This window comes from Aythya fuligula, chromosome 4, assembly GCF_009819795.1.
Source record: "Aythya fuligula isolate bAytFul2 chromosome 4, bAytFul2.pri, whole genome shotgun sequence".
NCBI classification, from domain to species: domain Eukaryota; kingdom Metazoa; phylum Chordata; class Aves; order Anseriformes; family Anatidae; genus Aythya; species Aythya fuligula.
The window spans coordinates 71,392,095-71,406,573 of NC_045562.1; the positions used below are offsets into that span (position 1 = coordinate 71,392,095).

The 14,479-nt window shown below is 52.6% G+C and overlaps 1 protein-coding gene across 1 annotated transcript; it reads left to right on the forward strand.

Moving 5' to 3' along the window:
* Positions 1-526: 526 nt before the first annotated feature.
* RPIA (ribose 5-phosphate isomerase A) lies at positions 527-13,903 on the forward strand. The gene is made up of 9 exons (XM_032187530.1): positions 527-665; positions 4,327-4,387; positions 5,868-5,923; positions 8,740-8,799; positions 9,204-9,268; positions 9,376-9,444; positions 9,970-10,111; positions 11,428-11,527; positions 13,635-13,903. Exons 1-9 carry the CDS (start codon positions 609-611, stop codon positions 13,730-13,732), a joined length of 708 nt encoding a protein of 235 aa, XP_032043421.1. The 5' UTR covers positions 527-608; the 3' UTR covers positions 13,733-13,903.
* The last annotated feature ends 576 nt before the right edge of the window (positions 13,904-14,479 follow it).

A 14,479-nucleotide genomic window follows, 5' to 3' on the forward strand; every position in this document is an offset into this window, starting at 1 on the left:
GAAGCAGCAGCGGGTGCCGGCCGCCCCAAGGTCCAGCACCTCCTGTCCCATCCACGTCCCCATTTGTCCCGGGGGGGACACTGCCTCTGTGGGGGCAGCTCCCCGGCTGCCAGGCGGGGAACGGGGGCTGTGAAGGGCTGTGAAGGGCTGAAAAAGCCTGATAAAGGCTGTGAAGGGCTCCGGAATCCCCCTCAACCCCACAGCCCAGCCGGGAGCCGCTCCCCCAAGCGGGCACTGTTGGGAGCTGTAGTCCCGGGCTCGCCGCACTACAAGTCCCAGCCTGCCGCAGAAGCAGGAGGAGGAGGAGGAGGAGGAGAAAAGGAGGAAGGAGGAAGGGAGGGAGGTGGGAGGCATCCAGGCGGCTCGGCTCAGGGCCTCAGCCCGGCCGGGAGAGCCCCCCGGGGGCGGGCCGCGGCGGCATGCGGCTCCCCGGCAGGCTCGGCCCGCTCCGCAGCACCGCCCTGGCTGCCCGGCCGCCGGGGAGGGACAGGGGCAGGGGCAGGGACAGACACACGGACAGGGACAGGGACAGGAGCAGGGACGGGGACAGGGACAGGGATAGGGACGGGGACACGGCAGCTTTCAGCCGCGGGCGGCCGGCTGGCACCATGGCCGAGGAAGCCAAGCGGCTGGCAGCCTGCGCAGCGGTGGACAGGCACGTCCAGGTGAGACCCCGGCTGCTTTCTCCGTCCCGTCCCGGTCCCCAAATTCGTCCCCGAGCCCCCCTTTCTGGGTAGGACACCCCCAGCTTTTCCCTGCTTTCCCTCCTTGTGAGCTGGGCTTGCCCCCAGGCTCGTCACCCCCCAGCCCAGCGAGCCCTGTGGGGGTGGCAGCCCCATGCCAGGAGGGAGAGGGGCGAAGGGTTTGGGTCACCCCATCAAGGGTTGGATGGGATCGCAGGTGTCCCAGCTTTGGGGTAGGTTGTGGGGAACATTTGGAGGCTCGGTGGTTGTTGTCGAGCAGTGGGTTAACATCAGGGAGTGGGTTATCGCTGAGCCATGGGTTATCTCACCATCTCTTCAACAGCGCTGAAGAAGGGGTGTAGGGCTCCAAGTCCATATTAGCACTCTCGGGGAGGGAAAAATCCCTTTTTCCACCCTGCTTGCCCCCAGCCTGATTGCCAGCAGCTTCCCTGGTGTCCCACAAGTGTTTTGCTTCCTTTGCAGCCACTCCGTCCTCCCGCAGCGCCCTGCAAAGCTGGCAGTGGGATGGGGAGATCCCGATTTGCAGTGGCATCAGCTCCTTCCCTTGCTGAAAGCAAGCCCCAAATTTCACAGCGTGTGGGTTTGTGAAGGGTTTGACCACCAGGAGCGGGGCTGCTCCGTGCCTGGCACTGCGGGGTGTCATGCAGTGGGTGCACTTTCGGGCAAAACGTGACTCCTGAGTCGTGACTTTTGCACTATTTTATGGTCAGGACAACGTAACGGTGACGTTTGGCCCTGTCCCAACGGGTTGAAGTTCAGGGCCTGGCTAATAATGAAAGAGGCAGCAGTGGGAGTAATATCGCAATGTTTGCTCTGCAAGCTGGCTGGAAACAAGTTGGAGTCCCCCCAGAGCTGGATGGTCTCAGCTATTGCAGAAAACCCATTTCCCTTTCAGCTTGTATCGGGAGGGAGCAGCTGCTTTGCCCGACAGTTTTGCTTTTGGCCGTTGCTGCTATCGCTGCTAGCAGAGGGAGCAGTAGGATTCCCAAAAAAACAGCTGCAGATCGCCTCCCGTGTGTGCCAGGCACGTGTGGAAGGTGCTGCTGGGTTTGGGTTTGGGTTTGGGGCTGGGTTGTGCAGGGCATGGCTCTGCTGCAAGCTCATGGCACTGGGGCTGCCCTCCCTAACATCAGCTCCTTGGGCAGCCTGCAGCAGCTGCATTAGGTGGGGATCAGGAAGGGATCCCTTTTTTCCTTTTTCCTCCTTTCTCATTGAATTAAAGCCAGGTCAGTGTTTTTACCCCCAGCGCTTGTCCCTGGGCAGGTGTGAGAGCAGAACCCATGGTACCTCGAGCAGACACAGGGATGGAGGAGCTCAAACAGGAGCAGTGCAGGTAGCATGGAGCCCTAAGCTGCCTGGGGACAGCTGGCTCTGCCTGTATACAGCTCTTCCAGCGCCACAGAGGACTGAAGATGCCCACGAGGAAACTTCGGCCTTCGTGCTGCTCATCTCCAGTTCTTTGCTCATGTAAATCCAAATCTTGGAAACTTGTGCTGGACTGGCCGTGCCTGTGAGGTGTTGCTGGTCTGTAGCTCAGGGCAGGCTTGCTGGGCACCCGTTTTTAAAATTTTGTGGGTTTGGGCTGGTTTTGCCCCTGCTCTGGGCACGGTTGGAGCTTAGAAGGGAGAGATAGGAACCGTGGTAGGTCAGGGGTTGTGACAGCACTGCTTTAGAATGGCTTAAAGTGAATTTTGGGAAACCTGCTTAGCCCAAAGGCTTGCCACCTCCTACGGGAGGGTGCTTTGCCCCTCCTTACTGATAAACAACTTCAATTTTATCTCTGTTGATGAGCCTGGTGAGCTCTTCCCACCTCATTACAATGGGGTGGCTGATGCCGAGACTTTCACCATTGCTTTAGGGCTTCCAAAAAGTTGTCCCAGCCTGCAGAGATGAGGTCAAGGAGATGAAACTGCCCCTTGCATGGCCAAAACGAGCCTTGCTCGCCCCTTGCAGCTGCTCTGCTGGGCTCTGCCAGCCAGGCAGGTGAAACTGAGAAGCCCTGGGAGCTGTTGGGCTTCTCCCATGTCGTAGCTCTGCTGGCAGTGTCGCAAGCACGTGGCCGTGATCTGTTGCTTTCCCCTTCTTTTGCAGAGTCATGGTGGTTAGGAAGAGCTGGAGCTGTTTGTGTGCTGGGTTTCAGAGAACTTTATTTTTTTTTTTTTAAGCTATTAAGCTGCAGAAGGAAGGGAAGTCATTAATCGTAGGGGAGGGTGACCTGCCTTGAGCTCTGCCTTTCCAGGCAGGCTCACGTCCCAGTAATGTTTCAGCCGGTTGAAATGCTGCAGATGTGGCTTTGTCCACATCTGCTGAGCTCTGACTTGTTGCTCACGGAGGAAGAGCTGCCTGACATCCGAGAAGGAACACCCAGCAGCTCTGTGCCTGCACTTCTGGCTGGCTGGAAGTCTTTAGCGTCTGAAATCTCTGTGGTGATACCGTGCCTCCTTAAGTCAATTTAAGCTTTGGATCCCGTCCAAACCTGGGGCAAGTACACTGAAAATGAGCGTGCAAGATGCCACAGGCAGTTCTTGCTGGGTGGGAGGCTGAGCTGGTAATAAAACACAGGTTTACACAGCAAAGCATCCTCTGGGGCAGGCAACACGACTGCGCCCAACCACCCTCAGCCTGCGGCGTGCTTTAGAAACGTGTCTGTGTTACGGGTGAGACCGCAGCGATCCTGGAGCCGGACCACGAGCAGAGAAAGTCCAGGGCCGAGCTGTGTTTAAAACGTGATCCTCTTCAGCACACGCTGCCAGGCTCACTCATCCTTCAGGGCTGTTACCGGAGCCTCCTGCAGCCAGCTCCGTGCCCTGTGTTAGGGGATGGTGTTAGTGTCTTCTAGGAACTGCTTTGCTTCGGCTGCTGGTGCATGCCCAGCATTATTAACAACCCCGCTGGCAGCAGCTCTCTGCTGTTACTGTGCGGCTTCTTTGGGAGATATTATCTGGAGGCCGTTTCACCTTCTTCCTCTGTGGTATTGGGGGAAGCTCCCAGCTCTCCGGCAGGAGAAGTGCTGCCGTTGCCTGCTGGTGAACCGCAGGGAGCTCACGTTCCTCTCTGCCTGCTCTCGGAAGGAAAAGACTCGTCCTGTGCCGGGGCTGGGGCTTGCAAACGGGGCTGCTTGTTTCAAGGAGACGTGCTGCTGGCTGGGAGTGCCGGGAGGCTGAGCCGTGAGACCCTGTGCGAGTGTTTCCCAGGCTTCCTTCCTGCTCTGCGCTGGGCTTTTGTGGGGGAGGACAAATCCTGTTGTTTTGGCTGCCCTCGGCACAGTCCCTCAAGGATTAGTTGGAATTCAAGCCCTGATGTGCTGCTGCTGAGGCTGCCTCTGGCGCTGCCAGCAACCAGCAGCGAGCGTGCATTGAGCACCCCGAGAGCCAGACACAGCGGTACTTAGCGAGCTCAGGTCCTGTGAGAAGTGAGTGAGTTGCTTAAAATCCCTCAGGGAGAGCAGGCAGCAGTCCCGCCACGCTGGAGCGAGCTCCTCTCCTTGTCTGAAGCACGCTGTCAGCGGGCATTTCCAGGCAAAGTTCCCCTTGCACGTGCCCAAAATACAGTCTGGTGGAACAGCAGAGGCCTCGCACCGTGCCCCACTAACGGCTCTCCTGTCTCTCTCCTTGATTTGCAGAACAATCAAGTTCTTGGCATCGGAAGCGGTTCCACGATTGTCCACGCCGTGCATCGATTAGGTAGGGTGCTCCCTGTCACATCGCTCCTCCTGCAGAAAGTCCTCTTGTCCAGCTGCCCCAAATAACTGGAAACCAGGCGTACGTAGAGCTCATGCTCATACACTGGGTGTATTCACCCCGCTGCCCTGTCCTGCTCAAAGCCGGAGGTTACAGCCGGGCCTCGTGCTCCAAACTTTTTGCACAGAGAGCCCCGAGAAGGGACTGATTCCCTCGGCTTTGCTCAGCGGGGCCGTGCTTTCCACCTGTTCTCCCCGCAGGGCCAGGCGATGCGATTTACTGGCGCCCAGTGGAAACTGGAGCTAAAAGCCTTCCAGCTCTGCCCGGTCCCGACTTGCTTTGTGGCTCCGGGCCCTGCAGCTGCTCTGCTGCCATTAACCCGTTCGCATGCAGCTCACGCTGCTTCATGCTGAGGATCCTGCTGAGGTGTGAACAGGGCAAGGAATGAAATCCTGTTTCACCTTTTTTTATACCCCGCAGCTAGGTCGATCTGCTTGCCTCGAGGTGCAGATTTGCTTGGGGTGTGATTCAGAAATTTTCAGCCTCTTCGCAAAATTCTCAAGTGAAGCGAACGCATTTTTGCAGAGTGGCTGCAAAGTGACTCCCAGCTTCTCGGGCAGAGTGCAGGACAGGGCACAGGAGGGATCACGGTGTGACCTGCCTGTCGCACCCACATCACCCCACGCCTTTGTATGTCCTGGGAGGTGGCTCGGGAGCTGCCATTCAGCTGCCTGGGTTTGGCTCAGTGTTACGGCCACTTCCGATTTTAACACGGGATCGATCTCAAAAGAAAAGTGAGATGTGAGTTGTAGCAGCACATGGCCCTGTGTATTTCATCCCTGCAGGGCTGCAGTGCCTTGAAGCCTGTGGCCCACGTGCTCGCTCTGATGAGCTGGCTGTTGCATTGTATTTACAAAAATCACATTTTTGGCCGTAGCAATATCATACCGATAGATTTTCATCATTTGAAATTAACCCGGGGGAAGAAATCTTTCCTTCCGTTTCACGGCATACCGTGCCTCATTAATCCTTTCCCTGCCGTATATTTAAATGTTTTATAAGAAATGGGCGCGATGTCCCCAAGGCAACGAGCCAGAAAACCTCTCAGGCAGCTGCTGCAGCTCTGTTTACAAGGAGCACAGCAAAACCTGTCTAATGGAGCGAGAGAAGGGAGCGGGGCTTGTGTCCCAGGAGCTGCTGATGAGGCACAACCCTCGCTTCTCCGCTGCTGGAGAGCCAAAGGTTAACAGCTCGTGGAGTCCGGGGCTGGGGGGGTGTTCAAACACCGCTGCAGAAACAGAGCCTGAGCCTCTGCAGGGTGGCACCTGTTGGTGTTTTGAGCGTGACTGAGTTATTTGCAAGCCAAGCAAGTAATTGCGGTGATTCAGAGCGGCTTTTCTGAGCTGATTCCTTAAAGCGAGAGTTGCTGCACTGTGTTTCCTTCTGCAACGAACAAACCAAGGCTTCTGCTTTCTTCCTCCAGCCGAGCGGGTTAAAGAAGAGAACCTGGCAATTGTCTGCATCCCTACATCCTTTCAGGTAAGCGCTTCCTCCTTTGTTTTCTTTTAGTCCAGGCGCTCACAAACGTCTTTCCTTTGGCTGTGGTGAAGCAGGCTCGTAATGCAAAACACGTTGGAGATGCTGAGTCTCCTTCCCTCATTCTGTACCAGGCCCTGAAAGCTGTGAAAATCACGGTGCAAGCTCTTGTGTTTTCAGGAGGAGCTTGACAGCATGTATCAGCTGCATTTTACAAGAGATTGCGGGAGAGAAATCAGCTTAATTTTTCCTTTGCAGTGCAACTTTTGCAGGGATCAGCTCATACCAACCTAGCTGTTAAGAAGCTGGCGGGGAGAGGGAGAATTGTGGCTCTGTGGTAAAACTCAGAGCTGCTCAGGAAGCTTTTGAGCTGCTTCTGTGCCTTCAGGCAAATGCCTTTGGTCTCTCTGCCTCTGTTCCCTGAGGTGGAAACACAGCTGCGGAGGAGCAGCTGTGCACCTTGTCCCCTTAGGGTAGAGAGGAGACGGTGCCAGCCACCCGCGGGGTTTTCAAGGCTGGGTGGCAACACTCCAGTCTGGGAACTGGACATTTGTCCTTTCCTTGGTCCTGATGTGGATTCTGGGATTGTACTTCTGTCACAACTTTGTCACCGTGAGGACAATCCTACGGTGAGGCGGGCTGCCCAGAGGGGCCGTGCGCAGTTTCAGAGGTTTGTGTAGCAAATCCCTGAGCAGCCTGGTAGCTGACCCTGCTGTGAGCTGGAGGTTGGATGGAGACCAACCTAAATTATCCTAAAACCTTATGAAAACTTAATACCCTTGTGCCCTGCAGATGCTCTTTAAACGTGAGGCTCTCTCTTCTCAGCAGTTGCAAACGACCAGTGGCAAACTGGATGTAAAGCAAACTGCTGCAAAGGGAAACAAGTAAAAAATATATATTTTTCAACCTGTATCCGTGCTTCTGCTTCATGCATACACTGTAGTGATGGCCTCTCTTTGATCTGACTAAACTGATCCCTATCCTGAGGTGCCATGGGCTGTCAGAATGTATTAAAACTCTTCTGAATTACGTTATTAGGTCTTGGAGGGAATATTGATAAAAGTTTCGTGGCAAGTGTGGGCTGGAGCCTGCCCTGCCTTGAAGTGCTGGGATTGTTCACGTAACATTACAAAGTTTCTTCCCAGTAAAACACCCGGGTTGCTGGTAAAGGGAGGAGATAGGTCACACATGCACGAGCCCAAATCCCCCAAACGTGGGGCTGCCTCGTATCCTGTGCAGTCTCTCAGACCTCAACCCATTCGCAGGGCAACGTTCCCAGGTCAGCAAAACAGCCTCTTATTTTCGCTACGTACAGGTGTAAATGGCTGCCTGAGGTCACTGGCAAGGAAGAATTGCTTTCAGTGGGCTTTTATTCTTCTCCCTTCCCTGTTGTAAGGTTGGGTGATTCCATCACCATCAGTAAAGCTAGTGCCGGGGTAAGTATCCGTCCCTTGGCTTTTTCATTGTCTCTTCTTTGCACCCGGACGCGTGCGAGAGCACGGAGCCAGACCCTTGTGGGCAGCGACCCTTCACTGCCAGGTCCTGCCACTTTGCCCCCTGTTGTGGGAGCTCTGCTGCTGATTTCTGCCGGCCTGCTCTCATCGCCTTGCAAGCAGAGGGCCCGAGGAGAGCCACCTCGTTTCCACGCCGCTCGCTCTGGGCCTGTTTGGGATCTGGCCTGCATGTGCAGCACAGTGTTTTCCAATGCTTTCAATTCCCAGATCCCTGAAATCTTCCTACACGAACACCACCAATGTACACCCACTGACGGGGATCTTTTTGTACTTTGGGAGCCCTCGGGGCAATCCCAGTGCACAGTTTGATCAAGAGCCCTCAGCCCATGGGTGTTAAAGCTGCATGTTATGAAGTGATATAGAAATATAAAAGATACAAGTTGTTTCTCATTGCCAGGGCTATCACGGGCTAATCCTTCTTAGCGTTTCCACATGTGACTGGTGCACTTTTTAAGTGGGTAAAATTGCTGGGAAGGAGTTCATCCAGGTTTCTTGGAATAGCCACAGCACAACGGGAAGTTCAGACTCGAGCAGAATTCATGCAAGGAGGGACAGTCACTCAAACAGTGATCTGCAACGGAAAATTCAACCCATTTAAGGTTCTGTAAGCTTCGTCTTACATTCATACAGGTGGACCAAGGGGAGAGTAGCTCCAGGTGCTCTGTGTCGTGTTGCCACTAGAGGGAAATGCACGGCTACTTCAGTAAAAGTCTGTCGGGGCCACCAAAGAGCTGTTCCAGGAGGCTTCCCACACTTTTGCCATGAGTTGTGCTTTTCCTTTTTGCTTTTTCATTTGGTGTTTGTTTCTTTCTGATATGAATAGCACTTTCATCATTAGCTCCACATCGCTACGGTGCAAATAATTCATTTTCCTGCTCCCATTTTTCAGACAAAAGCAATCTGAGGGGCTAGATGGGTGCAGGGGAGTATAATGTCCCAGCTGAAATTAAAAACACGGGAATCAAAAATCCTATATGTGTCCTCATGCTTAGACACAGGTGTCTCCCACCAAGCTGACGGGCCTTCCCGCTGTCTAGGATGGAGAGACCTGCACTCAGGCCATTCCCTTTGCACCGTCTGAGCATTTTGAGTTCAAACCATCATTATTTGGACAAAAGAACCTGGTGCGGGAGCAGCATTTCCTCCTTGTCGTGCCTTGCTGCTGGCTCTCTGTGAGCTCAGGACAGAGCCCTGCAGGCTTTCCAGGGTGCCTCCATCCTTGCTGTGGTGTGGGGAACGACCCCACAAGGCTGTTTTCCTTCCCTACCCCTGGTAACTGGTGTTCGCTGTGTTCTTGGTGCGCAGGCCCGGCAGCTGATCCTGCAGAACGGCTTAACGCTGAGTGACCTGGACAGACATCCAGAGGTATGCGGGACCGAGGCCTCACCTGCCTTGCCTTCAGCCTGGCCCTTCCTAAAGCACCAGGCTCATCTGTCCTTGGGGAGAAAAGCTGCAGGATGGGAGAAAACTGGCTTAGTTTATTTTTTTCCCTGAGCTTTTTAGTTTGCTCAAGCAGTGGTCCGGCTGAGAGGCTGGGTTTTAGGGTGACTTGGGCAGGGATTGTGGGCCAGGAGGCTGTTGAACCGGGCTCCTCCATTTCACAAAGACCACAAATGCCCCCAAATCCCAACCACTGACACCACAAGGTGACCAGAAAGCGCAGGGCTTGTCCCCGGGTGGTCCCCTGAGACGGCAAGGTCTTCACTGAGAGCAGCACCTTGAGGCCGTGTGGGTGAGGTTTCCACACCGAATTTCTTCTCTCCCTACAGCTCGACGTTGCCATCGATGGAGCGGATGAGGTGGACTCAAACCTCAACCTTATCAAAGGTGGCGGGTGAGCCTTGCTGTCTGTGTGTCTGCGTGGGGCGCCGGTGGTGGGTGGCTTTGGGGCAGTCCGATGTTTTCTGACATTTTCTGACGTTTTCTTTTATTCCCTTGCAGTGGCTGCTTGACGCAGGAGAAGATAGTTGCAGGATATGCAAAATGCTTCATTGTTATTGCCGATTACAGGTAAATATTACGGTTTGTTACACCTCTTGTCTAGTGGGAGGATTTGGATGGTCCCACGTTAGGCTATCACAGTTCTTCCAGCAGGTCAGGGGAGCGGGGATAAGTGGAGACGAGCCTGATTCCCAGTGCTTCAGCGATTGAATCTGGCCTTTTTGCCTTAATTTTCAACTCAGCAGGCCTCTGCTTACGAGTCAGCAGGGCTTGTGGGGAAGCTGCTGCTCTGTTCTTTCTGAGCTCAGTGATTGTCAGCACGGAATAAATTTCCCCTTCTGTGCGTGCAGCCATGAGGCTGTAGAGAAGCCAATTTCTGTCCTGTTTGTCCAAAGTATGTAAAAACAGGGCTTATGAGCAGAGCTTTGCACATTAAACTTGTTCTTCCTGCACACGTGCAAGTGCAAACTGAGTGCTCTGTTCTCTAGAGCCTTACACCTGAGGGATTTGCAAGAGAGAATTTGGTGTGTGTTATGTTAATGGTGGTAGCAGTGTAATGTCTGACACTAATCTCGCCTCAAACCGTGTCCTCAGGAAAAAATCAGAGAGTCTCGGGGAGCAGTGGAAGAAGGGAATCCCCATTGAAGTCATCCCCATGGCTTACGTCCCTGTCACCAGAGCCCTGACCAAGAACTTCGGGGGTGCTGCAGAGCTGCGGATGGCTGTTAGCAAAGCGGTGAGTGGCCCTGATCGGCCCCGGGTGCCCAAAGGAGCCACCTGAATGTGACTTTTTGTCTGATTAAATCTGGTCCCTTGTGTAATTCTCCCCCAATTACACTTCGGTTAATGAACTGCATGTTTAGATGTTGGGCTTGCTCATGGAAGGCCTCTCTGGCCTCCCTCTCAAAGCAAGCAGCCCCGAACAAGGGGAAGAGGGATGGCCAAGCCCACGTCTGAGGGCTGCTCTGGGTCTCTCTGTTCACAGCACATTGCTGTGCTTGTGGGATCCCTCTCTGTCCTGCTGGGGCCTCCATCTCACCCACACATACCTGACCTGCTGCTCTGCAGGGATGTTTGGGGGTTGGAGGGCAGTCTGTGCCACCAATGTGTTATATGGGCAGCTCCTGGTGATCCCAGGCTCCTGAGTGTTACACAGAGCAAGAGCTGCACTAAATTGAAACCAAATCTGCTTTGTTTCCACCGCCACTGTCCTATCCTGGCTGGGACAGTGGGGCTTAGCCAGAGAAAAAGAGAGCTGTCTGCAGGAAAAAGCTGGAGCTAACGCCTGAAGGCTGAGTACTTGGTGTTGGTGCATTTAATCCCCTGACCAGAGGTTGAGGGGCTGTGTTTAGGAGCCTGAGAAGAGCAAACCAGTTGTTGTCCATGAACTGAGACCAGCCTTTCTCGGGAATGCACATTGGTGCTGCTCCAGCACGAGCCCTGACTTTGGAGGATGCTTTTTTCCTGCCGTGGTCCTTGCTGGCATGTGTGGTCGCAAACCCTGCACCAAGCTGCTGAGACATCTTGTTCTCAGCCCTAGCTGTCATGTCATTATTGAAAGGACCCAACTGTTGGGGTTTGAGAGTGCTGAGCACATCTGGGACACTGAAGGCCAGCAATCCTTCAGCTCCCAAAACCTCCACATAGCATCCAGCAGTACATGGCACACCCATATTGCTGGGGTGGAGGGTCTTGTTTTGGCCTCAGTCGTGTATTTTTACCAAGCCTTTTTAGGACATTCATCTGGTTTTACTCTTGCAAAAAGGATCCTCTATCACAGTGATGAAATCATGTCATTATTATTTCCAGCTTCTGCATGATTATCTGTGAACTGTATGCAGAAGAATGCGGGAGGCGTAGTTGCCTCGGGTGATGTTTTTTCTTACAGGCTTATTGTTCTCCTGGAGCAGTGCACTGCCCTCCTTTACTTGAACGATGACTTTCTCTGAACTGGTGCAGCGGGGACAGCTCCCGGTGCGAGGCCGTGACAGTCCCTTGCCGTGCTTGGTAGGAAAAGAGCTCAAGGTGCTGACAGATGGGTTTGCTTCCCAGGGCCCCGTGGTGACGGACAACGGGAACTTCATCCTGGATTGGAAGTTTGACAAGGTTCATGAATGGAGCGAAGTGAACACTGCCATCAAAATGATACCAGGTAATGTCTGTAACTAAAAACCAAACACTGGCTAAGGCTTGGTCCATGCTAGAAAAGCCCCAACCTTGGGATAATGTGTGTATGTGTGTGCGTGTATACCATTTTGTATTTTAGTCATGCCAGTCTTATTCTCTTCCTTACTCTCCTCATGTCCATTTAGCAAGAAGCTTTTAATGGAGCCACTGGTGGACTCAGGAACGAGGGGTTTGCACTGGGCTACGTTATTTTCATTTTTGCACTGGGCTGTGTTATTCAGAAACTGCTTACAGCTCCGTCTCATTACTTGTGTAGTCCTGGGGACTCACCTTGCTGTAAGGTTGCAGGATATCGTACCTGTTGTTACAGCTGTTTATGTGCAAAAGAGAAGCAGTGGCCAATGATTCTGTTTCCAAATGGAACAGCTTCTCTGCAAGGACTCCTGAGCAGATGAAGCCTGGCTCAGCCTCTTCTGGCCATCTCGTCTGGAGTTCTTAGCAAACGTCTGCTCTTGAATCTGGCCAATTTTTGAATACATATTCTTGTATCTTTTATCTTTGAGTTCATCCCAGATAACTGCCTACCCCTGCAGCACACAGCAGGACTGCCTTTAGCTTTACTATTGCTCGTGTATTGCCAGAACGCATAGGAACAGGCTGGGATCCTGTTGCAAAGTGGCAAAATACTGTCCTGGCACCATCATTTAAACAAGACCAGCCAGAGGCCATGAATTTAGGCTTGGTGAAGAGTCCCCAGTAACTTAAAACTGCTTCTGTTTAGTGGCTTTGCTTCTCTCTGTGCTTATTGGAAGGCTGACTTGCTGAAAACAAACCCAATTTCTTTTCTCCAGCTCTCGGAGCAAGCTGCCAGGGTGTTACCTCTGCCCTGGCTTGTCTTGGTGTCTGCGGTCTGAATAATTACTTGGCACTTGCTCGCAGCCAACAGTAGATGGCGGGTTCAGACCTTTGGCAGGAGCAGATCTAAACAAACCAGTGGCTGGTGTAAATGAACCAGAGAGTGCTGCTGGGCTGGGCTGTCCCCGTGCAGTGCTCCGTATCCTAGGCAGCGTGCGTGGGCTCACCCAGCAGTCTCACTGCTGGCTCTGAGTGTTGGTGGCCTCTGTCTTTGGGTCCGTTATGGGACCAGGGTTTTGGCATGCTGAGTGCCACGTGCACCAGCAAGCTGCCGCCTTGGAAGGTCTCTGGGGGCTCCAGAGCTGTGCATCGCTACAAACTGCCAGTGTTAAAGATGCTCGAGGATTTTGTGTGCCTCAAAACAGAGCTGATGGTATCCCTGGGCTTTTCTTTTTGCTGTATAAGGAAGGACCGACTGGACGAGCATCGCTTTGATGCTATTTTTTTTTTTTTCTTCCTCCTTGATCTTTGGCCTCAAATCCATTTTGCCCTTAATTCCCTGTAGACAGTGTGATTAGCTTCTCATGGTCTTTTCTGTGGCTGTAATCTCTGTGGTATCAAAGGTTTAAGCAATGTGAAAAGCTGGCTTTTCTCCCCTGTCCCAGAGGAAGTTTTGGTTTGATTCCTAGAGGAGTCTTTTGCTGGCTGGGAGGAAAGCCTGGAGGCTCTGTTTGAACCCATGGCACTGGCTTGCATCCTCCACCTGCCTGGTTTGGAAACCACGAGCCTGGGTGTTTATGGGCTCTGGCTGCAGCTCAGTGACCACTGTGAAGTTAAGAGCACCCCATAATTACATAATTAAATGCAACCAGAAGCATACCTGCTAATGGGCTACAAATTGCAGAGGCAGCAGCAGATCTGCTGTCTCTTAATATCTGAACAAGCGTTACCCAGGTGTATTCCAAGAAGATAATTTTTCAGACATGTTTAAAAGCTAAAGTGGTTAAGTTTATGGCTGTGTGGCTTCCTCTGACTCCTGTGAGCTGTCTGAAAATGCCTTGTTTGTGGTTGTGTTAGTGTAAAAATGGTGGCTGGGGTGGTGTGAACATCACGGGGAGCTCTGGGAGCTGTTTCTTACTCTCCAGAGAGCTTCCTAGGGGGCTGGCTGCGGGGAAAAAGCTTCCCAGGTGTTCCCGGTGTGGCTGATGCAAATCACCCAGGCTGGATACATTTCTCTGAACCTTTGATGGCTCCAGCATTAACGCTCTCATTCCCAGGTGTGGTGGAGACGGGGCTGTTCATCAACATGGCAGAGGTGGTGTATTTCGGCATGGAGGACGGCTCGGTCAGCGTGAGGGAGAAGCAGCCCCGCTGATGCCGGCGCGCTGCCCGCTCTGCTTCACCTCGAGCCACTTGGATTCAGCTGTGGTAACGGTGCCAGCCTGATGTTTTGCCTTAACGAGCAGCGGGTATCGCAGGAGGCGGACGGGGAGTTGAGCAGAATCCGCTGATGTGATACTGAATGTCTTTTTTTTTAAAAAAAAAACAACAAAAAAATTATATTCTATTTCTAGATATATATATATTTTTACTTTACAGGAATGTTGTCTTTTTTTAAAGAATCATTTAAACAAATTGCTTTAACATTTTGATTTTCTAAGAAATATTTACCAAAAAGAATACTTCTTGTTTTGTGTTTTATTTTTTTTGTTGTTTTTCTTTTTTTCTTTCTTTTTTTTTTTTTTTAAACAGAACTTGAACCCTTCGGGCTGCTCTTAGCGCTCAACAATTGAGGTCACAGATACAATCCTAATGCACCATCCTTAGCCACCTTGGCTGGGAGGATGGTGTGCATAATAGGAGCACACCCAGTTGGGACCTGCTGATGCCTTATTTGGAACCTTTTTGGTTCGGTATTTTATGCCTTTTATTTTTTCTACACCACTGTTTTTTAATAGTCGGGATGTCTGATTAATCCTCTGTGCATATGACAAATCTCTGAGCCTAGGGGCACTGTGGTCTCTGCGTCCCTGTGTCTGGGACGTTAATAAGGGCCTTTTTGGGGCCTCTGTATGGAGGAGACATTCATCCTTTGAGCCAAAACCTGTTCTCTTACAACTGT

Coding starts and splice junctions, on each gene's coding strand:
- RPIA (XM_032187530.1), top strand. CDS start 609: ATGGCCGAGGAAGCCAAGCGGCTGGCAGCCTGCGCAGCGGTGGACAGG. Junction 8,800..9,203: donor ACCTGGACAGACATCCAGAG/GTATGCGGGACC, acceptor CTCTCCCTACAG/CTCGACGTTGCCATCGATGG. Junction 10,112..11,427: donor GGATGGCTGTTAGCAAAGCG/GTGAGTGGCCCT, acceptor TTTGCTTCCCAG/GGCCCCGTGGTGACGGACAA.